This window comes from Pecten maximus, chromosome 14 (genome assembly GCF_902652985.1).
Source record: "Pecten maximus chromosome 14, xPecMax1.1, whole genome shotgun sequence".
NCBI classification, from domain to species: domain Eukaryota; kingdom Metazoa; phylum Mollusca; class Bivalvia; order Pectinida; family Pectinidae; genus Pecten; species Pecten maximus.
In genome coordinates, this window is record NC_047028.1 from 7,246,117 (window position 1) to 7,270,165 (window position 24,049).

General features: G+C 39.1%; 1 protein-coding gene across 2 annotated transcripts; it reads right to left on the bottom strand.

Moving 5' to 3' along the window:
• Positions 1-1,782: 1,782 nt before the first annotated feature.
• Positions 1,783-22,886, bottom strand: LOC117342897 (sodium- and chloride-dependent glycine transporter 2-like). 2 transcript variants are annotated; one of them, XM_033905188.1, is made up of 15 exons: positions 22,660-22,761; positions 20,712-20,846; positions 16,744-16,875; positions 16,250-16,458; positions 14,069-14,157; positions 13,453-13,585; positions 13,132-13,266; positions 11,264-11,367; positions 10,684-10,808; positions 8,295-8,410; positions 7,641-7,772; positions 5,223-5,322; positions 4,267-4,367; positions 2,966-3,133; positions 1,783-2,163 (listed from the first exon to the last, which is right to left on the bottom strand). In XM_033905188.1, the coding sequence occupies exons 3-15, from the start codon at positions 16,844-16,846 to the stop codon at positions 1,948-1,950; spliced, it is 1,731 nt and encodes a 576-aa protein (XP_033761079.1). In that variant the 5' UTR covers positions 16,847-16,875; positions 20,712-20,846; positions 22,660-22,761; the 3' UTR covers positions 1,783-1,947. The 2 variants fall into 2 exon arrangements, with proteins under 2 accessions (XP_033761079.1, XP_033761078.1); XM_033905187.1 differs by lacking the exon at positions 20,712-20,846 and having other exon boundaries at positions 22,660-22,886.
• Between the last annotated feature and the right edge of the window lie 1,163 nt (positions 22,887-24,049).

Below are 24,049 nucleotides of genomic sequence, written 5' to 3' on the forward strand. Positions count from 1 at the left end.
TCTAGTTTAATATGGTTAATTTTGAGACTGATCAGAAAAAACTGCTGATAGGCATACGGCCATCTTGGATATCTCGTCATACAGTTCTTTTGTGGTCTGTCTCAGATTACTTATGTACATTACGTTCCCCCTGTCTCTAAACTATAGAACTGTAAGCCAATGGCTAACTTATGTTCCCGCTACCCATCATTTACGACTATGGTATGGACCTATGAGACCGAGACATACATACAGTCTATAACAGGAATTCCACGGAAGTGGATGTATTGCCTGTGCAGAAAGTTGGATGATTACAACAGTTCTTGCATGGAATCGAAGCAGACTTCTATATATAGTAACAATGCCCTTGACCTTTGATCTTTGGACCAGTAAAATAGTCCACTGCAAACACTCGTGGTAAGGAAAAACTGGATGAAGTTTCGGTGTAAATGTAGTAGAATAGAAAATTAACATGTGTCGGTGTTTGAATTTAAAAAAGAAATGCTTCTTTAAATAGTCAGGGCCCTGCATATATCTGTCGGGGCTCTACAGTTATTTTTGTGTCCATCTGTCAACAATTCGTTTCTTTATATCAAAAATTACAAAGTCGATGCCCTTCAATTTGCACAAGATGGTAACCCGAGTATTCGCCTTGGGTTAAGATGAAGGTCACCACCTATTTTAATGAAACTTGCTGGAAGATTTTGGGTGCTATAACGAACCATGGATTACATATTTGTGCTGATCCGAATTATGGTTTGAACATAGGCGCTCTATTTTATTGATAAGCTCATAACATCGCTGTTTCTTGCAGGAATTGGTCTCTCTCCGCAGCGGAATACTGGCAAAGAATATATGCCGATCCGGAAAGATAAGATACTTGTTATAATAATAATGTAGCTCTCCCCAGAGTGTGAGGTGTACGTTTGTTTTGGGAGGCTGTGGTATGGTTGTGTTAGTCTCCTTGTGATTGATTTGATTGATTTACGGGACTTAATATCCTTGTTCCGGTTATAACCAAGCCTAGGACACCTTGTGATAACGGGGAACTGATGCCGACTTTATAGTGCGATCTCACTGAAATATACTGCCGAAGCCATCCCACCCGGTCACATCATACTGCTAACAGTCGAACCAGTGGCCCCACTCCCAAATGAAGGATCAGGAAAGGACGTAGTATAAAAAGAGTGATACAGATTTCAAATCTCCTGGGCCATAACATATATAGGATCGTATCCGCGTACATTGTAATTGTCTGCAATCAGACCGTACATTGTAATTGTCTGCAATCAGATCACAAACTAAAATGTCGGCATTTTCTTAGATACGGCAACCGGAGCATTTATGTGGAGGGGTGTGGTTCAAAAACGATTTCTGAATTCTAAATCTTTGTTACAGTTATGTTTTGCTATTTTCATAAGTAGTAGGTATCTTTTCAAATGTTTCGTTTTTATCGATTAATCTGTCCTGCATGTAGAGCGTAAGAATTGTACCTGGTATGGCCATTGCACGATCGTAAGACAAAGAGTCGCCAAATTTTTTATCTTACTTTTTCTCTTACAACTTTCTTTTCACTAATGCCTATCCCTTGCCACTGGTGTTTTAGTAAGGTACATGTACCTAGCACTATAATGCTGGCATAAGTTTTGTGCTATCACAAGGAGAAACCATACCACAGTCTACTTCTCGCACACAGGAGAGACCGTTAAATTACCTCACCTGTTGGATAATACAAAATCAAACCAATGGAAAGATATGAGTATGAGCAAAATGCGTTAAATAACACAGGGAATCGCCAAAACATCCGAGATTATAACATTTTATTTGAAAAAAAAATATATATTATACAAATCTAGTGCTATTTAAAAGGTTCTATAGAATGCATATATAGTGTTTCGTATATTTAATATTAACTTGTATGTTTCTTTTATTATTTGATAAATGGTGATATTCCTACTATTGAACACCTTAAACCCGCCCGTCTCTGTTCATTGCATACATTTCGGGTATGTCTACTCCAACTTCTGTAGCGAACTTGTCAAAACCCCCACGTCCAGTCAAATTAAACCAGGCTAATCTCTTGAACGAGCGTGTGTAGGTACGTTCTGAAGCTCGATAGACGGGAACGGAGTTCTCATCTGCAGGTCCCCACTCTGTTGAGGGTTTGAGAAGGGACACGAATCTCTGTCGAGTAAAATTAGTTTTTATTAGTGTCGTATCGATCTAGTGTACACTATATAGGGCAATTTATATTAGTATAAAGGACATCATTGCAAATAACGTATGCGTAAAATTAAGTTCAAAAGGGTAAAAAGTACATTTAGTGGAATAAGCACTCCAAGTACTGATCGAAGATATCACAAGTATTTGAAATGTTAATGTAGACAAAAAGATATTTAAGAGTACAGAATTGAGACATAAAGCACGAGAGCCAATGCCGAATTTTGACCCTTTGGAAGTAAAAATAAACCAAATTGATGCAAAACAATTTAAAGTACAACTCGACACTGGAGCTTCAGAGAAAACCTGCAGTTCTGTGTCGGACATTTGTATCAGTTTAACAATACAACTTTCCTTCTTAGTACTCCAGGGGTAACGTTCATTCACTATAATTTTTTGCACCCCTGTCGTGGACAAATTGAAAGCTCAGTGACGGCCACCTTGCGGATAAAACAGATTACTAATAATAGTAGTTTGATACTATAAAGTAAATTGAACGAATCTCGAGGTCGTTATACCGTTAAATTAAACTTGGTTGTCGCTCCTCTGTGATCTTCAAAAGAAATTATCAGCGTTGGTCAGTGTTTGTTTTGACACCAACCAATTAGCCAGTGCGTGCTTTCAAGTTTGCCATGACATACTCCAAGGGTGCAGAAAGCGATCGTAACCCCTGGAGTATCATACTTCGTTTTTGGTTTGGTTACCTTTACTTATGTCAAAATATTTACCAGTTAAAAAATACAAAAAACAAGGGATATATGTATACCTCCTTCAATGATCCTCTCTGCCTCTTTACCAACCAGGCCATGTAAATGAAGAAGGGGACAAGAGATACAAGAGCGAAACACCATCCAATAATTTGGGCGTAGCCCGGATACACGTAAGTGCCGTAGGTAGGTGGTTTGTATTTGAATACGCTGACAAGGACTAAAAACTGAAAAAAATAAGAAGGTTGGTCAAATATCAAACTAAAGTATAACCCATCGTATTCAGACATAGAGGATACTGAATTATTTCCCGTTTAAACGCGAAATTTAAACCATTCAATTTTTAAAAACAAAATTAAAAACATCGAAAAATTGATAGTGTCAAAAACTGCAAGAATCAGTAATGATGTCATCTCTTTGTGAAGTTACTCCACGTTAACATGACGGCGCCATTTTGAATTGACTGATCAGAGCAATTTAAGCGTTTTCTGCTGTTATCGGAGAATCTGTGCATGAATAGCTAACGCCAAGTGAGCATTTTGTCAAAAAACTAGTCAGAATATTTCAGAAATACAGCAAAATAACCAATTTATCTATTTCCGCTTCGACTGGAAAAATCGATAAGTTTTAATGAGGTGAATACAAAAAGGGCTAGCTCTGATTGGTCAAAAACGGAAAACTTATATTTTCACTGCAAATCTTATATTTTCACTTCTCATAGCTGCAGTGGAAATATAAGTTTTATTAGTTTGACAAATTTCTATATTTCACTGGCAAAAATGCAATAAATTTCCATATTTTACTGGCAAAAATGCAATAAAACAAATACTATACAAAAGGATAACAGTACGATATAAATTGTACAACCGCGTAAGTAACAATATATCTTCAATCGAATAGCAAAACAAAATTGTACAGTGTTAATAAAGATGTGAATGTAAACTTTATATATTTTATAGCAATTTCAATAATCAGTCCTACTGTGGGGGGAAAACCGGGTTACCCAGATAAAACCCACGTTGTCGGTCAGGTGACCCCCATATCTTTTTGCGTCCGATCGGGGATTTGGTTTGGTTTGATTTGTTTAACGTCCTATTAACAGCTAAGGTCATTTAAGGACGGCCTCCCGTGCGTGCGACATGCATGCGTGTGGTGAGTGCGTATGCGTGATTTGGGAGGCTGCGGTATGTTTGTGTTATGTCTCCTTGTGATAGGCCGGAGCTTTTGCCGATTTATAGTGCAGGGAAACGAACCCCGGCCGCCTAGATGAAAGGTAGGTGTGTTACAACTGTGCCACCCGACCAACTAAATAAAGATACACCTCTGCAGTCTGCTCGTAATGGTAACTTTGTACACTAACCGTGAGAGCAGTTGGTGTAACGAAGGCCGTCGTGACTCGTACAAACAACGGTAACCGTCTACCAAGCATCAAACTGACATCCCGACTTAGTCTGTCACCACCTGGAATGTATTTATGTTATACATATAATACATAAAATTGTTACATTCTTAACGGCATATCAGCACAAGTATGTTTTTATTTCTATTGTTTAACAGCCCATTGGCAAATACTCATTTATGGTATCAAAGTAAAAAGATAAACATTTTAGCGAGTCTAGGGGCCAAAATTGATCAACAAAAAGACTTACTGTAAACGAAAGTCTTTTAGCGCATTGTCAAATTATAACAGATATGCACAATGATGAACTGACACACCTATATTATTTACCGTACAAGTTGAATATAGTCGGTGTAATTATGACAAGTATAATCTAGAGGGATGTTTTCGGGACGAAAACGGCTAAAGATTACCGCTTAAGGAGCCATTTATAAAACTGAGTCACTGTATCTCACTGTATTTTGACTATGTGTTCTTTTTTCAATTGGTTTTATTTTCAACATATAATGCATCATAATTATGAAGAAAATCCAAAAATATATTCCAGTTTCGTCAATATTGCGCCAATCTGGGAAATGCCCTCCACTTTTTCACTCCCTCATACACTATAACTCGAAATAGTCCCTGACCTGACCTTAACTTTATGTCATATCATGACCACCATAATCTCAAGGTTTTTATCTATAAACAACAAACCAATAAACTTATCGGTGATAGCCACCAGAGCGCCCAAATTGGCAACCATTTGTGAATTTGCAATAAAAATAAAAATAATTTAGTAATATCAAATAACGGAATTACTTTCAATGGCTGTGTCTTTTGGAGCAACACATCAATATGTCAAGGTTTCGTGAAAGTATATAAATTATACTCGATATTCCTACAATCGATTGTCGAGATTTATGAATTGTACCTACCGTACACCCAAGAAAACACGATTGCTTCAGTTACAGCTACAAGTAAAATAGTCCAAGTTCCTGCGTACCAATCCAACAGTTGAAACATGTAGACACCAGCCTGAATAAAGACAAGATGATTTATAGTTTACATAATAAATCTTTCTGAGATGTATCACGGTTTTGACCCATTGTGGACACCACAGTGAAAACTGATATCTAGTTGGTTGGTTTAGGTTACACCTCCTTGCTGCAAAACTGATCATAAGAGATAATACCGACATCCATACTCAAATGGAAAACTTCAATACAGGTACGGCACAACATCGTAAGAGGGGACTAAATTAGGGATCTTTTCCCTGCATTTTAAACAACTTTCATCTTCCTAATGTCTGCCCTGACACTTCCCAACTTTTGACCTTTAGTTTGCGTTCGATCCTTCTAGCAAGGATTCGGGTTCTGTCCCCTAGACGAGACATACCAGAGTAAATATAAATGGTAGTTATGATTCCTGCTCAGCGCTCAATATTTTGGAAGTGGGATGACTGGTTCACCCGTTGTCAGTACAATGTGACCATATGGGAGTGACCTGCTTCAGTGAGGTAGTACTATAAAACATCAGTTTCGTGCTATCACAAGGAGACAAACACGGATATACCGAAGCCTCCCAAAAACAAACATACACGTTACGCATGCTCTCGTACACAAGGATGGCCTAGATAGGACGTTGTCTAAACAACGTTTTCCTGTTTGGTAAAAATGTGTTTATATAGATTTTGAAAAAGAAAATCCAAATCAATGTACCCTTTTTGACACTTGGTCATTGAGGAACGTTCACATAAAGGAAAACAATGACTCGATGCATGCGACACTTCAATGAATTGACATTGTAAATGAGTCTTTCCAGTGTCCCATTTACGTCAACCAATACCGAAATGGTCATTAAGGCCAATAAATGGCAGGCGAAAATGGGTTTTAAACGAAACACAAAAAACACGCAATATGAATATTATCTTTGTACATTCAAGTATATAGAAAATTACAAATGTGATTGCATATATTGTGGTACAGACCCAAGTGAACAGCCTTCAAATAGTTCAAAACTGGGTAAAGTTTTGAATAGGTTGTAGATCAATACACTACGATGTGTCTAACGGTAAAGATTTCCTTAATGAATTGATACACTGTTAATTGTTTATTTAAAGCCTATAACTCGGCGATTCGAGTGTTTGGATAAAGTTTGATAAGTTTTATGGTCATCATTTCATTGTATGATGTGGAGGTGTTTACTTCCAAACGCGGGTCCCCTCGGAGATTTTATTCCTGTCTTCCATTAAGGGGACATGGATGAGGTCAAAATATTATAACCAAAGCAGTGATCCGATCGAACTTTTTGTCGGTACCTAAAAGCCGAAAATTTGAAGAACACCGGTAAAAAAAATAGTTTTTCTTATACATAAAATTTGAATGACATGTCACCTTATCTTGTTTTGGATTCAAGGTCTTGTCAAAACTCTGGAAACGAGAAAGCTGGTAAGGCTTTAAGACAGTACTTAACATACAGTAAAACGGCACCATACTGCCATATTCCGATTTTAAACCATTGATAACGAACCTGACAAATTTGATCTGACGAGATCATTCTTCACAAACGGCAAATGATCTTTGCAATTCTCAACCTTAAGTGGGCACAGGGTATGTGGTGAAAAAAAGAGCAAATACATCGTCGGAAAAGTTGTCTTCTGACTGATAAGGCATGAGACAAACTGTATACAGTTTTACGAAAGGAAATCCTCCATTCTGACAATGAACAATTTTGACAATGGGGCCTTTGTCATGCCTGTGATCAATCTTTTACTGTCAAGCATTTTATGATTGTGCACTCGATTTCATACACACTCGCGAGACTTTCTTAACGTTACGTTTGGTTTTGTAATATTTAATACGTTAATGTTGGACTACGGTTCCATTATCTATAGATCTGCCGGAAAATCATATCTGATATTGTAAGATACCTTACATCACCAGGGTCCGAGGCTCACCTTTGGAACCTTTAAAACCACACCATCAGCAAGTCTCTACGTAGAGGCAAACGATTATTTTTTTGTAACACAATGCACTTCAATTAAAATCAATCCATGAAACCCTACGTATCCACTTGTTCTATCTGTGAACGTCCTTCTGATCTGGTCTGATTTGTCCTAAGTGACTCGAATTGCTGATCGGCTGTGAAACAATACAATCTGCTGCCATTATTGCCAAATAAACTGTTGGGTTATTAAATCTTGCCTTTTATTCTTCGTTCTGTATTATGACTCTGTTGGTGATTCGATGTTGGCACGTGTATTAATGTTTCTGCAGTGTCAATTGGAATACACTTTAAATAGTACAGTAAATAAACATTGTTCTGATGTCGATTGTTACGTTTAGTCCACATACCTGCGAGGCGAAAGGTATTCCCATTATAAAGGTAATCACAGTGAGTCCTGTTAGAAGCGGAATTCTTCTTTTTCCAATGGTTTTCGGGAAATTCTCCTCAATTACACAGAGAATGGGCTCCATCATTACGGTCTGTCAACACAGAAAATAATGTACTGAATATGACGCACTCAAATGTTGGCGCAAAACCAAATAAAACAGATTAGTGATATGATGAATTAGCGGAATGCTTCCAGGCGAAATACACGAAAATATGATTACCGCATAAATATGTACTTTTACAGTATATATAGTTTTCTTTTATAATTCCAAACAGAACGCAAATGTAAGAATTTATCTTTATAATGTCATACTAATGAGACTTGTCGGGCACTGGTCAGTAGTTTTATCAGTATTCAACGGTATGAACTTATTAAGATATATTTTAGATATTTTAAGCAATGGACAGGGTTCAAATCTAACCTCACTTGTACGACAGATTTCTCGAAAATAACACCGATGGAAAAGAATAATGTATATCTTGTAGAATTTCATAACAAATGATTGTACAAAACACAAGATATTAGCATATTTCAATGCGAATTGATAAGTAAGCCTGCAAACATAAAAGATGTTTTGGGTGTGCAGGAGGTGATGTATCATTCATAACATTACCTGGGCATCCAGGCCTGGTAAAAGCAGTACAAGGAAGAAGATGAAGGCCCATACTTGTGGAAAGGGGAAATAGGTTATGGCCTGTGGGAAAGCTACAAATCCCAGGGAAAATCCGCCTACAAAAAGGAAGTGTGCATTTAGCTCAAGAATACATATGTAAACTGTCAACTAAATATTGTATAAGTACCCTTGCAAGTTGAGACTGACACCATAATAACGGTTTGGCACCCGTACGTGTAGAAAGAATTTGGTTTGGTTTATTTTGTTTAACGTTCTATTGACAGGTCATTTAAGGACGGCCTCCCGTGCGTGCGACATGCATGCGTGTGGTGAGTGCGAATGTGTGCTTTGGGAGGCTGCGGCATGTTTGTGTTAAGTCTCCTTGTGATAGGCCGGAACTTTTGCCGATTTATAGTGCTACCTCACTGAAGCATACTGCCGAAGACAACCAGCAGGACACCCCACCCATTCGTCCCACTCCAAATATTCTGAGCGCCACGCAGGAGTAGCAACTACCATTTTTAAAGACTCCGATATGTCTCGGCTTGGGGACAGAATCCAAACCTTCCTCACAGCGGCGAACGCTCAACTAAAGGCCAAACGTGAGGCATTGTCAAAGGAGACATTAGGAAGAAGAAAGTTTGTCAAAACGTGAAAAGATAATATCCCAAATTTAGTCGCCTCTTAGATCATGTAATTGGGACAGCAGGTACAATTCTTACGCCCTACATGTTTAAAAAAGCAATGACAATGTAAAATGCTTCAATAGCTAAGCGGGAGAACACGTCTAAATGTCCTTCATATCTTGCTTCGGAGTTTATTAGACAAACTTGACGTACGCCATGACACATGACAACATACTCAGTGTCAGATTAATCGACTTTTAATTCGAATGAGTCTGTTGACAGTTGGTGTTGACGTTCAAAATCTTGTGTTACAAAGTTTATCGCGATGTTACTAAAAAACAAGTATTTCAAACACGTTGCTTTAAAATAAAAAGTTTTAGTTTGTTTTTTTTATTATTATTCGATGTCCTACCCAAAACTGGCCATTTAAGGATGGCCATGGAGAACCTCAAAAGTAAGCAAAAGACGTCATTGGAAATCCGGGTTTAAACCATAATATACCAAAAACCGCCATCCACAGAAAGGTAAGATACGGAGAGTACTCAAACTCGGGGTTAATTATTTATTAACTCAATCAATTACATGATGCAAAGGAGAAATTATTGTTTTGTAAGCAATACTTAACCAAACTCCAACAAAAGAAACTTCGACCAACGCCATGAGACTGTTCCACATCCCAGTGAAATACAGCTCAGTCCCAAGGATCCATTCGGGGTTTCGTATCCCATCTGGAAAATCCAGTCACGAGTTTCTAACTCCGTGCATGGATTCCGGTAGCGGTTCTAACCCCATTCAGATAATTGATATTCAATAGGATTTTCTGATACCATTTAGGCATAGACATTGTTCAGGCTTTGTCTATCAAGTTGTCCAATCCCACAATTAAAGTGGATTACCCCGGTTCCTTTATTCATCGTATCTCGGTGACCTGGGGTCCTACCTGTGCTTTTGCATGTGTTGGTTGTGTGTGGGAATGACAGTGAGGATAGAAGCAGGAGTCCGTATGCTTGGAGTGATACAGGTGACAGGCGACGACAGAGCTAATTGCCTATAGCAAGCTTACGATGATATCGATACAGATAGGTACACCGTTTTCCAGGAGAGTGATAAAACGTGACCGGTTTGGATGTCTTCAGCAGTATGTTCCAGTAAGATAGCACTATAGTCAGCACCAGCACCATCACAACGAGACCAAATTTATACAACTTGTATACAACAGAGAGCGTCCTTTAATGATCGTTAGAGGCTAGTAAATATGGATACCCTTTCTCTTTTGGAACGCCTTTCGTCTTCCTAACGGCTCTATTGACACCGTCTCACTTTTGGTCGTTAGTTGAACGTTCGACTCAGTGATGATGTATTTTTTGTTATTTGCTTGACGGTGAGCATAACGTTGGTCGTAAACTGGGTAGCCAAACAACAGTACACTATGGTTTCGCTGTCCATCGTTAGATGACAGTCCCTGTTAAGAAAACCCCTAAACAAGCAGGTTCTAATTTCCAGAGTATGTGAGCTTCACCCAGAATGAGTTCATTACGTTTGTTTTTACTCTTGGACTGCGAATAAAATTTGATTATTTTGACTTCAGCATAACATTGAACATGGGAAATTCTGTGTCTTGCCTGTGTGTAGGATAATGATCATTTGCTACAGTTGTATGTCAGAATCCAAAATGATCACATAATCTAGAGCAGAGGTAAAGATTGTAGTATTATTCAGAACATTTACGGCAATAAAATAAAGATGTAAGAAAGTAAACTTACCTGATGTAATGACCTTGTCAAGCGGTATACCACTTTCGTGGGAGAGAACACCAATAACGGAAAATGTGACGAGTCCATTGAATAACCCATAACTCGCCGTCAATACTGTGCTGATAACAGCGTCTCTGTGAATACAAAATTACTTCGTCACAGAATCTAAAACTGTCACTAGGAACAGGCATCGCGTGTACAGATGACTACAGTATTTTTCAGGTTTGAGTTAGTTTATTTTATTGTTTTACAACCCTAACAACAGTTAAGGTCATTCAAGGACGACCTGCCGTGCGTGTGGCGAGTGCGAATGTGTGTTTTGGGAGGCTGCGGTATGTTCCTGTTCAGTCTTCTTGTGATAGTCCGGACCTTTTGCCAATTTATAGTGCTACCTCGCTGAATCATACTGCCGAAGACACTCAGTAGGACACCCCACCTTGTCACATTATACCAATAGTATTTTCTAGGAAATAAAGTTAACACTTCGCATCGCAGAGACAAATTACTTCACCCTGCCCCAATACCACCACCCCGCCCTCCCTGACATCTTATTGCTGTTCAAACAAATAAAAATTACTGCACTTTTTACCGATAACAGTTGTCTGAAAATCTGTTATGACTTCCGTACATGGCCAGTCCTCCCCATGCGGGTCCTAGTGTGTAGAACGCCATGAACGCTGCCTCTATCCAAACCTAAACCAAAACAAAGATATATATATAGCACAAGAAGGAAAATCTCCAGAAAACATAAAAGCCACTTTTAAATATACATTTATATTCTCATGTTTTCTGATGCACCCGGTATATTCTGAATATGGGCGTCTGATACCAATTTAAAGCAGCAGTCATCCCTAAGGACCGTATAACTGACCCCTATGTAGTCTAGCATACATGTACAAGTTGAAGGCTTTCGGTTTCGTCCCCTGGTAGAACTACACCCGTCTATAAAAATAGTAGTTGCTACTCTTCCTTAGTGCTTAGCATTCTGGGATTTGTACCACTGGTTAGCATGTCCGTTGTCAGTATAATGTGCCCGGATAGGTTGTCCTGTTAGTTGTCGTAGGTAGTATGCTTCAACATTTTATAAAGTCTGCATTAACAGATGCATACCGCATTCATGCAGGAGCGGGAAGAGAATATGTGTGCTGTATGAGACTGCCTGTCGTAAGAGGTAATGGTTTCTCCATCGTCTTCAGGTCAAGGGACATTGGAGAGCCCCAGAATAAGGCCCGACGTACCTGACTTCATGTTGATCGTAGAATCGACTAAACTAAAAGTGGGCTCCCTGAAGAAACGGGATTTTTTTCCGAATCTCCTATTAGGGGACAATGAAGAGAGCAAACCAGAACTTCTGACCAATTTCAACATTTGGGATCTTAAAATCTGTCCTCTGATCTGTCTTTCTGTGCTTTGTTTTCTTCTATATGTGTCTCCTTGACACCAATCCTCATATAACCCTGGCCGTTTCGAGGACGTTAAACCTATAAAAGCAAGTATACGCACTGACCACGCGCATGCATGTCGCACGCACGGGAGGCCGTCCTTAAATTACCTTAGCTGTTAATAGGACGTTCAACAAAATAAACCAAACCAAACCAAACCTATAAAAGCAGTCCAACAAAACAAACACAAAACAAACACCCACATGCATGCCGCACACACGATTGGCCGTCCGTAAATGTTTTTAGCTGTTTATAGGATGTTAAACAATACTAAACCTAAACATGTTTACTTTGCATCAATATAACGTGATGAGATGTGGTGTCTTATTGAATGTCTTCGGCACTGCAACAGTGCTACCACAAGGAGAAAAGCACCAACATATCCCAGCTTCACAAAGCACTCACTACTCGCATGTATGTCGCACCAGGGATGCCGTCTTTAAATGATCTTATTTGTTCAAAACAAACTATTCAGGTGACCGGTGTGATGTTTTTACTGGGGGGGGGGGGGGGGGGGGGGGGGGGGTCGTCGACAGTAGGCTTCAGTGAGGTAGCACTATAAATTCGACATCAGTTCCTCGTAATCACAGGGAGGAGAACACAAACATAGCCCAGCTTCACAAAACAGTCACTACTCGCATGTATGTCGCACCAGGGATGCCGACCTTAAATTACCTTAGCTGTTCAAGCCAAACTACTAAAGTGATCGGTTGTGGTGTATTGCTGGGGGTAGTCGACAGTATGCTTCAGTGTGGTAGCACTATTTAATTGGTACCAGTTCGGTGATATCACAAGGAGGCAAACTCGATAATCAAACAGGTGCATCTCGTACACAGAGGAAACCGTCCTTTTGTTGAGAGGTGTAAACAATAAAAATACCAATCCTTTGTAATATGCTTTTAATAGCAAATAATGTCGTTATCGATTTTGTCAATAGCAATTGCGATCAGGCGATTGTGTAGGACCTAACCATAAACATTATGTTATTTTATCATTAAAGGTACAAAACACTTACTTCCGACTTGGCGAGGCGAGTGAAATCTGGCGTGATGAAATAGCTCATACCAGCTGTGGCTCCCGGAAGTGTGAGAGCTCTAATCCACAGAATGATTGTCAACACCACCGGAGTTATAGTTGTAATATACATCATCTGAGGGAGAGATGTAAGATCCATATTTGAATATAGAGGTACATTCTCATGTACATTATGTAGGTGTTTTGTAGAGTATAGGATTTAATGTGTGTATTGAAGTACTTAACTACTGAGATAGCGGGTAGTTGTACCCTTTAAATTCATATTTATTTTTATTAATTTAGCACATCCCTACACACTCACCTTGCCGATTGATTGGATGCTTTTGATCAGCGACAGCCAGACAATCACGTGACATGCCAGTATGTATAAAAGGTATTTCCAATTCAGTTCACCAATATCATCTATGCCAGAGGAAATATCCAGGATCTTGTAGCTGTAATGTAAGGTTAATTCATTAATCACAACACTAAATCATTACATGGTAGGGTTTTGAATAACCATGTGTATCGAGATGGTGCTCCCAGATGAGAAAGAATACACAGGCTAGATTAAATAGATACCTCACTGAATTCAAGGTAGTAGGACTCCCTGCTCCTGGTAATTTTATACTAGTAAGTTAACGAGTCCTTACCGACACTCGTTTAAAAATCAATGACAGCTTCCCTCTTCAAATTCAAATCTTAAGTCAAATGTTGCTATGGGGCTCACCATATTCTTTTGAGTCGTTTTTGTGTCTCAAAATGGAAAATACAATAAAATCCGCACAGTACTTATAAAGAAAAATGCATTGGATCTTAACACATTATATATTGATGTCCGTATATGTTCATTCGTTGATTCTTGTAAATAGCCAACCTATAGGAATTAATTGTTATTTCATCCAAATATTGTATGGTGTATATTATATATTACTAACTTCCAGAACTCCTCCACAGACGACATGTAAACTAATGACGTATCATTTCCACCAAGAGATACAGAGTTCGCGGATTCATTAACTCTCATCTGCAACAAATAGATCAATAATTATTATAATGAGATAGAAAAGAACATCAAAATAACGACACAACATGAACACGGTCAATTGATATCCTAACATTTTGTTTTTGGCAACAAACAAATGATTGAGATGAACGCTACTGACATAGGACGTTTGGCTTTAGAAGAAGCATAAATTGCATCAACTACACGTCTCCCGAACAGTATACCAGTCTATCTGAAAGTTGTCGGTCTCTACCACAAGATATGAGTAGATTTTTTTAAAGTATATACGTAGGTGAACCAATATATTTTAACACATATCGTATGTTCAACTGAACACCGAAAGTGAGGTTTTCGAAAGAACCAGAAATGATAAGCTCCTAAATATTCTTGATTGGATGTTTAAAAGAACATGTTGATAGAAAATTGTATTATGAATCTATTCAATATCATTGATGTGCTCGTGTCAGAAAATTTCATTATGAATCAATTCAATATCAACGATGTACTCGTGTCTAACGCATTACATATTTATCATTATGTAAGTATCAGTTCAATATGTGCCGAGAAATCTAGTTAGTTATTACATTCTTAAAGAATAAGGCCCGCTATATCACACTGCATGTATATCATAGAATGCGAGTGGGAGCCCTGAAGAATCGCGAATTTCTCTCGTACTTCGCCATGTTGGATAAAGTTTGCCCATAGAAGTCTGTCTTACATAACATATCACGCGCGCGGAGTAATCTCCTCGTCAAAATATTTTAGACAACTTACAATTTGTTTAAATCAATTGTATTATCGTAAGAGAAGACTAAATATGGGATCTTTCTTTTTCTCTTTTTTCTTTAAAACAACTTTCTGATTCATAATGTCTCCCTTGACATGGCCAACTTTTGGCCCTGTTCGGAGGGCTTTGGCTTCTGTCTCCTGACCGACACATACCACCAGAGTCTATAAAAATGGTAGTTTCTACTCCTGCTTAGCGCTCAGCATATCAAGAGTGGGACGACTGGTTCGTCCGTTGTAATTATGTGACCGAGTGGGGTGTCTTGCTGGGTCTTCGGCAATATGCTTCAGTGTGATAGCACTATAAATCGGCAAACGTTACTGACTATCACCAGGAGACTAACACGAACAAACCGCAGCCTCCAAAAACACGCATACGCACTCACCACACGCATGCATGTCGCACGCACTGGAGGCCGTCCTTTTGTAACGGGAATGGAATTGAGTTATGTACCTTTGATTGAGAGTTGTGTCCCTTGTGAAGTATGTATTTGTGTATGTATGGCATTATTTGGTTGCATTATAGTTGATTTATTCATTGTGATTGTGAATATATGTGTTCAGAATGTAAATTATATGTAGTATGAGAATATGTATTTAGTTTGGGAATTTGTGCGAGTGATTATGATTGTGTATTTTATATTGAAAACAGTGCATGCTAATCTATGTGCACCATTGTGAATGGAAAAGGATGCTAGTTTATATGTGTGAATGTAACGCGTATGTATGGGAAGTTTTATGAAGATATAGAAGCCATTGGCTGGTACTTCATTACTTAAGTTGGTTGTATACTTCCCTTCTATACTTTCCTTTCTCTACTTTTCCTACACTTAACAGAAGCCATTGGCTGGCTACTTTCCTTCAGTCTTTCAGTCTATGATTTGGGGTGATATCTGTTTCGTGTATGATAGTTTGGAAGATGGTTTTATTCTGTGGTGTTGTAAATAGTTATGGTTACTAGTTTTATATTGCCAATGACGGATTATTGAATAAATGTAGGACCTGTATTTAATTCTTGCGTGGTTTATGTATTCAAAGCACGGTACTATTAAGCGTAATTACGAACCTGGGTTATAGCGAAATTCAAACCGATACACTTTAGTCACTTTAGCTGTTGATAGGACGTTCTTGAATGACCAATTGTTGTAAATTTAAATAAAACCTTACGAAACTTCCGAAAATGCATGTCACATATACTGCGAAGAGTGCTATAGGTCTTTCTCCGTGACTCGCACTTCCCGAGGCCGATGCTGAAATCAATTATGTTGGTGGATACATGTATAGAATATGTAGTCGGATGTGAATAAAGCGGCAATATAAATCGTACCGTTACATTGCTGCTGTTGTAAGCGGGGTAGGCATTGGTTACCAAGTTTCCGGATTGGACACAGCCCGGAGTGTTCCATTTGTTCCCGCACGAAGTCCATGGAAGCTCAATCGAACATGATGCCACAATATACTCTATGGTCCACGCTTTGCGCATCATGTAGTAAACCGCAAGAATTAAGTTGACGATAAGAAAAGTAATTCCAAGTCCTATTAATATAAAAATAATTAAAGTACCATGGTTAATATCTCGTTGATTTCCAAATGTAATAGTATAATATTTATATTGATATGTTGTAACTAAATCTCTAATCAGAATATTTCTAAAAAAAAATCCTGAAATTTTGTCATATTTCTTATTGTGATGGTATTGGATTTTGCATACAATTAACCGCATTGATCGAATTTGGACTCCAGAATATAAATATCGAAAGTTCAATTACGTTTTAAACCATGCATCATATTATATTTCAGTCAGAAGAATATAATACAAACCTCTGAACAATGGACATATATCCCACACGCGCCAGGTTCCTTTCCCAGCATATTGTGACGTCAGGATTTCTAGGAAATACAGTGGCATTCCACACGCTACCATGAAGAAGATGTAGGGGATTAAAAATGCACCTGGAACATAAGGATTTTGTTAAATTTAACTGATATTACTGCTAACAATTCCTTGGAAAATACAAAGGACATCATGTGCATGAACATTTTTATTTAATTACCATCTGCCTAATTCCAAAGTAAGTCGAGGTTTGTTGTCAAACTTCAGCTGAGAAATCGGTATCGGAGAGGGGAGTAAATTTTGCGATGAGTAAATTTACTGATATCGAGACAGCATGAAATTACATCGGACCTCACTCGGAGCTAGCTAGCAATACAAATCCCGAAATCGGACATATCAGGAAATAATTTATTTTTGTTTTGCATTGTTTAACGTTCTATCAACAGATAAAGTAATTTAAGGACGGCATCCCATGTGTGCGAGATGCATGCGGCCCAATCTAAAGAAGAGTCCGACAAATAATTGACCATATTCTTACTAAAGTTGTGGGCCCTAATTGTATCTAAAAGTTCAGAACTCTGGCACGGTAATGCTCCAGCAAGTCGTTGGCTGTGAATTTAGCCCAAGACATGTGGATCCTTTGAAGGCGCTCTAAAATGGAGCGGTTAGCTTGAGCTGGTTTTAGAAATTTAGAAAGATTTGAAACCTGTCTCTGAAACCCTCTGGTTGGGGGACCACCCTTAGCCTAAACCTCAATCACTGAAATATGGTGAATGGCCTGAATAAGTTGGAAAAAAAGCCGAATGTATTAGGCGTTCAGATTAGAATTTCTGAATTTTGGCTTTTGCCATCTCTTATTTCCGTACGCCTTCTTGATAAAACTTGGAGGTTCAAACTAATATAGGAGATTAGAATTGATAGTGTAAGACAAAAATGGAGAACAAAATGTATAATTTAGTACTCAAAATCGGGTTGTTTTAAGAAAAATGGCCGAAAATCAGAACAAAAATGTTAACATGAAAAATGGAGCTGAAAAAATCCTATTACCGCTAAAAAAAGCACTTAAAAAGGCAAAAAAAAAAAAAAAAAACAGCACTAAAAAGCTATTACATATCAAACAGGAAATACGAAACCTGAAAAACAAATTAAATGATTAGAAATACACAACAATATATCAAAGTACAGGTTAAGGATATAAGAACGAGTCCGATGCCGTCGTGCTGTCTCCTGTTGATGCTTCAAAATGGTAGTTGCTACTCAGAATTTTGGGAGTGGGATAACTGGTAAGCCCATCGTTAGTATAATGTGTCTGGTTGGGTGTCCTGTCTAGTGTCCTCAGCAATATATTTCAGTGAGGTAGCACTATAATGTAGGCATCAGTTCCGCGCTATCATTAGAAGGACCCAAACACAAACATACTGCAAACCCCCGAAACACACACACACATAGACTACGAATTGCATTGCACATAGGGAGGCTGTCATTGAGTGACCTTGGCTGTTTCGACGTTAAACAACAATAACCTAACTTCGCACCATGAAGCCTTCATCAAAACCGACTTTTCCTAAAAAAAAATTTCTTTCCAAATTGTATTTAGTTCAGATGATACATAGCTTCAGTATGTTTATCTGGGTCCGGTTCATACAAATAGTTGCTAAAAATAACTTAAGAAGGGGTCAAACATGGCTGTCCGTTTCACTAACCGGACAGGTGCAGGTGCGGGGAAGGAAAATACCTATGTTAGCTCACTGCATGTCGTAAAAGGCATCTAATTGTGGGGCCCCTGCAGGTTCCGGGATGGTTTGTGCTTTGTTTCCTGTTCAGAGGACATTGGAGAGCCCAAGAATAGGGCCCGATGTATCCAACTTCATGTTGATCGTAGAAGTCGAGTGCGTTCCCTGAAGAAACTGGCATTGTCTTCTGCTTTCTTTCAAGAGGACATTAAAGAGGCCAAAGTATATCTTCTGGCTCCATTCCAACACTTCTTTAATCTTTCCTCACTAATCCGTCTTTCTTTTCTTTATTTTCTTACTGGCTGTTGCGAGAATGTTAAACCCCTAAAACAAACCGCCATTCAACCCAAAACGGTGTCAGGATACTCCTTAATACAATGTGTACTATTGAGGTTACTCAACTGTGACAGGTCATTCATACACGTGTAGTGCACGTGTTGTCACCCAGGTGAGTTTGCAAAACTGGTTTGGCAAGTATAGGGGACTAAGGGTGTCTCAGTCAACTCAGGTAACTCATGTATAGGGGACTATAGGGTGTCTCAGTCAACTCAGGTAACTCAGGTAACTCATGCTAAGCATGCTGTTTCAAGGTATTTTATAAGGAGCCCAAGGTAGGGTGGGGTAGTACCAGACAGAACTGTGACGACGAAGGTTGCCTAGGGGCTCTCCTCTACAATGCAAGTGCTGGGAGGCTAGCGCTGTGTGCCTGAAAATCCAACTCTACATGTATTAGCTGGGTGCTAATGATGGCTGAGTGCATACTATGCCAAGCTGTGTGCTTCGAAGCTGTGGTGTATAGGCTGTGTGCCTTGTGTTTTCTGTGGACTGTGTCCATGAGGCTGTGTGCCCTGTGTTTTCTGTGGACTGTGTCCATGAGGCTGTGTGCCCTGTGTTTTCTGTGGACTGTGTCCATGAGGCTGTGTGCCTTGTGTTTTCTGTGGACTGTGTCCATGAGGCTGTGTGCCCTGTGTTTTCTGTGGACTGTGTCCATGAGGCTGTGTGCCCTGTGTTTTCTGTGGACTGTGTCCATGAGGCTGTGTGCCCCGTGTTTTCTGTGGACTGTGTCCATGAGGCTGTGTGCCTTGTGTTTTCTGTGGACTGTGTCCATGAGGCTGTGTGCCTTGTGTTTTCTGTGGACTGTGTCCATGAGGCTGTGTGCCCTGTGTTTTCTGTGGACTGTGTCCATGAGGCTGTGTGCCCTGTGTTTTCTGTGGACTGTGTCCATGAGGCTGTGTGCCCTGTGTTTTCTGTGGACTGTGTCCATGAGGCTGTGTGCCCTGTGTTTTCTGTGGACTGTGTCCATGAGGCTGTGTGCCCTGTGTTTTCTGTGGACTGTGTCCATGAGGCTGTGTGCCCTGTGTTTTCTGTGGACTGTGTCCATAGGGCTGTGTGCCTTGGTTTTGTGAAGGACTGTGTGTCCGGATGAAGCTGCCTGGGAGTTGATGTGAGTATTGCCAAATGTGTATTTGCTGATTGATAGGAGAGTGTAAATAAAATGCTCAGTAAAGGGGGTATTATCAAAATGTTCTACTTTTATGTAAGTAATAAGTATATAGCTTATCACTATATTGAGATATGTGATAATTATAGTGCGGACACTGCATGGTAATATGGTATTTCTTAATAGGGTGTCGACCGTTAGTAGTACCGAAGGCATATAATAATGTTGTACTAGACATTATGGCTAGATTATAGGGACTATATGTCATTGGTTATGCCTTTTAGGTAACCTCTTTATGTGAACCCGACGGTATATAGGCCTCCTGTAGGAGCTGGTTTGCTGTAACCTTGATGTGACCTAGAGTCAACCATGAAAGTTGGAACAATAATTCAACCGGAAAGGTTTCCTACATTATAAAGTTTTGAATGACACATTCGTACTATCTCCATACATGCCGGAACCACGCACGTATATGGATTATCAGACTTTTGGAGTATGATGAAACCGTGTGCAGAGACTTAAACCATTAAAACTAGTATCGGTGTAGAATGAACTGTTACTTATATTCAGTGAAATATTTGTAAACCAAGGGCCTATATATAGTTAGGTGTGGGCGGATGAGTACTGTGACAGTGTTTGTTTACTTGTTTTGTATATATCTTGCTTGGTTGTAAATAAATGTATATAAGTTGGTTATGCTGGTTTTCATCAGCATTGATACATTATACCAGACCTTGTGACAAACGGTATACGATAACTTGGTGATGACGTAGATCGTTACCTCTGGTAATGTGACCGGGTGTCCTGCTGGATGATTTCGGTAGTACAAAGTCGACAGTAGAAAGGTGCCATCATAGATAGACCAACACGAACATGCGTCTTTCACAATGACGAGGCCGTCCTTAAATACCCATACCTGTTGATAGGACATTGAACAACAAAAAGCAAATTATACCTTATCTCTTGAAACACTTGCGTCGTTATAATTTAGGCTAACCTGAGCTGACCTTGTGCCCGTCGTCGTGTTACGTTTTCCTTGTAAATGCGATCAATTGAAAAAATATGAACGGATTTTCATACTACCTTAAACAATAAGATATCAGTTGAGGTCGACAAACAGCCCAATTCAACTGTAACTTACAGAGTTTTGTCCCTTTTCAGCATCATTACCATAGGACCTTCTGGACATAACGAGAATAAATATGAATGGATTTTGATAAAATTTTGTATGGTGTGAGCTTGATATGAATAAGATCTTGAACAGTTTCCTCACTGGGATCAGTCTGACGATACCACGTACGGCCCTTTGCAATTTAGGTCTTGGGTAAGGCTATTGGTAAGTAGCATGCTGGGATGAAAGACTACCCAGTTTAGATCAAGGTCATAAAGGTCAAATATGTTAAATCTTAGTTTAAAAGCAACAAGGCATCGCAAACGATACAAATCCCCTCGCGTGCTAACACATGAACGCAAAATGGGGGGTGGGGTTATTGCAGGACATTGAAATAACATCAGTTGTCATTTGCACTGAACTGCAATAGACATGGATGGGCTTATTATCAGGCATGGGCTCATTGCCAGATAAATATGGTATATATTGTTATGCATTCAACAGTATCTGGTTACGCATGCTGGACCAATATATGAAGTTTGGTCAGGATCCATTCAAAAATGAAGTCGCAACAACGCTGACAAAGATTTTCTATAAATAGTAACGGTGACCTTAACCTTAACCTTGGCGCCCTGAAACACGAACTTGTTTGAGGTATTGCCATGCTTGACTCATATATGAAGTTTGGTCAGGATCCGTTCAGAAATGAAGTCGCAAGAGTGCTGACAAAGATTTTCTATAAATAGTAACGGTAACCTTAACCTTGACCTTGGCACCCTGAAACACGAACTCATTCGAGGTATTCCCATGCTGGACCCATATATGAAGTTTGGTCAGGATCCGTTCAGAAATGAAGTTGCAAGAGTGCTGACAAAGATTTCTATAAATAGTAACGGTGACCTTGACCTTAACTTTGGCACCCTGAAACACGAACTCGTTCGAGGTATTCCCATGTTGGACCCATATATGAAGTTTGGTCAGAATCCGTTCAAAAATGAAGTCGCAAGAGAGCTAAAAAAAGTGAACATACGTACGTACGAACGGAACGCTATATCCCCTCCCCGACTTTCGTCGCGAGGGGATAAAAATCATTTCTGGTTATATCGACAACTCGATAAGTGACACGACAAGGCCCGTCGGTAGCCGATATCCTAATCATGCTTTAATGAGTTCTTGAAGTCCTGACATACCAATCATATCGGACATGTAAAGAAAAGACCGTAGGTAGGTAGAGCAAGGATGGTACTATAAAGAAATGAAAAAAAGGTTGGAAATTGAAATTGTCACGCTAAAGATTGAGGTCAGCGACTTACGACGAAGAGGTTGTATTGACCATGTATTCTATATTTGAACGAAATGTTTCATATAGGTTTTTTTTCTGTTGTCCAAAGATAACGCTATATATCTGTAGATGATCCATCCCAACAATGTGATACAGCAGTTATATGTATCAAACATTTGATTATCTAAGGTACGAGACATCAAATCATACAACCTGTAAACACTGCCAGATGAGCTGAAAGAGTTGCAGAACCTACTTTAATATCTCTATCGTGTGAAATAAACAAATATGAGTTAATATGAGTTTTTCTTCGGCACAGGCGATTTATATACTTACCTCCACCATTCCTGTAGGTGAGATACGGTACCCGCCATATGTCTGCTAAACCTAACGAATAACCGACGAGGGAAATGATAAACTCCTTTCTGGACGACCATTTTAGTTTACTAGCTTCTGCCAGCACTTCCTCTTTATCATCGTCTCCATTTATTTTACTATCCATCCCGTCAGAGTATGAAATCAACACTGGTACAGTCACCTTGTTCAATCTCTTCTTTGTCTTGATATACATGTACATGCGTCGGATACAAACATATAAAATATTTTCAACAATTCAGTGAGTCATTTCGTAGTTTCATTTTGGGTAGTGATGCATCCAAAAACATCCCATTAATGCAAGGATCATCACATTTTGTTTTTATTATTTGATTTATATTAATGAAAACTCTTTCATGCGTAGGACAATTAAGTTTTCATACACAATACACACATGTTTGATACATGCCTAGTAAAGCCTACTGTTCCGGTTTGATAGGATTGTACAAAGGACACGCCTCATGCACACGTTACGATGTTTCGAAAGGGTCCTAAGTTTGGCAAATTAACACCGACGCAGAATATAAAATTGATGTTTTGTAGGCTATACAAGATATGGAAATATGCAGACAATTAGACAACTCTCCTTGAAGCACACCTACACTACATGAACATGACGTTAGTTTGGGGGATAAGAAGATATTAATTGCATAAAAGTATATCAGTATATATCAGAACACTGGTGACCGATGGGGACCTGATTATAGTTTGATACAGTGAAATTCTTTTCTGTGTATGATACCAAGGTATCGTTCCTGATTCTCTTCTTCAAAATTATATTTATTACAGGATACTATAGAGATTATCTACACGGAAGCTTCACATATCTGCCAACCCTATACATGCTGTCCCGTAGCAAATACCACACACTTTTTAAGGTATCGGCCAATGAGTGAACGAGATCGGTCATTTGTATTCGTAGTCGCGGTTGACAGACGGGGAGATAGTCTCTGAATGGCAGAGGACCAGACAGGGCGGAGTCAAAAACAGAAATGACAAAAGTTTAAATTGTAATCGTAACACGGATAATACCATCCATCAAGTTACTGAACTGCTCCAAATATGTTTTGCCATTTTTAATTATTTCCACAATTTACACTTATTTGTCAGCACGATCGTATTGTTAAGTTTTGTCATATATGGTTCCCCTTGGTCCCTTCTGTGCCCATTGGGCGTATATACATGTATATACGATGTATAGTGTCTTCCCTTGCCACATGATTGGTATCCTTGCTGTCCTGTCAGTGTTCTAGTTTTATTTTCAGTCTTTTCCAGAAAAAAAAATTGTCGCCCGGAGTCCATCTTTGATTTCGACGGTTGAAGATTGTTATTGCTATTTCATGAGAGGTAC

Bases quoted from the DNA above. Each gene is read 5' to 3' on its own strand.
- LOC117342897 (XM_033905187.1), bottom strand. From the start codon at position 22,825: ATGGATAGTAAAATAAATGGAGACGATGATAAAGAGGAAGTGCTGGCA. The intron at 13,267-13,452 runs GTGAGTGTGTAG...TCTCTCCCTCAG, and splicing joins GCATCCAATCAATCGGCAAG to ATGATGTATATTACAACTAT. The intron at 5,323-7,640 runs GTATGTGGACTA...GTCTTTATTCAG, and splicing joins GAATACCTTTCGCCTCGCAG to GCTGGTGTCTACATGTTTCA.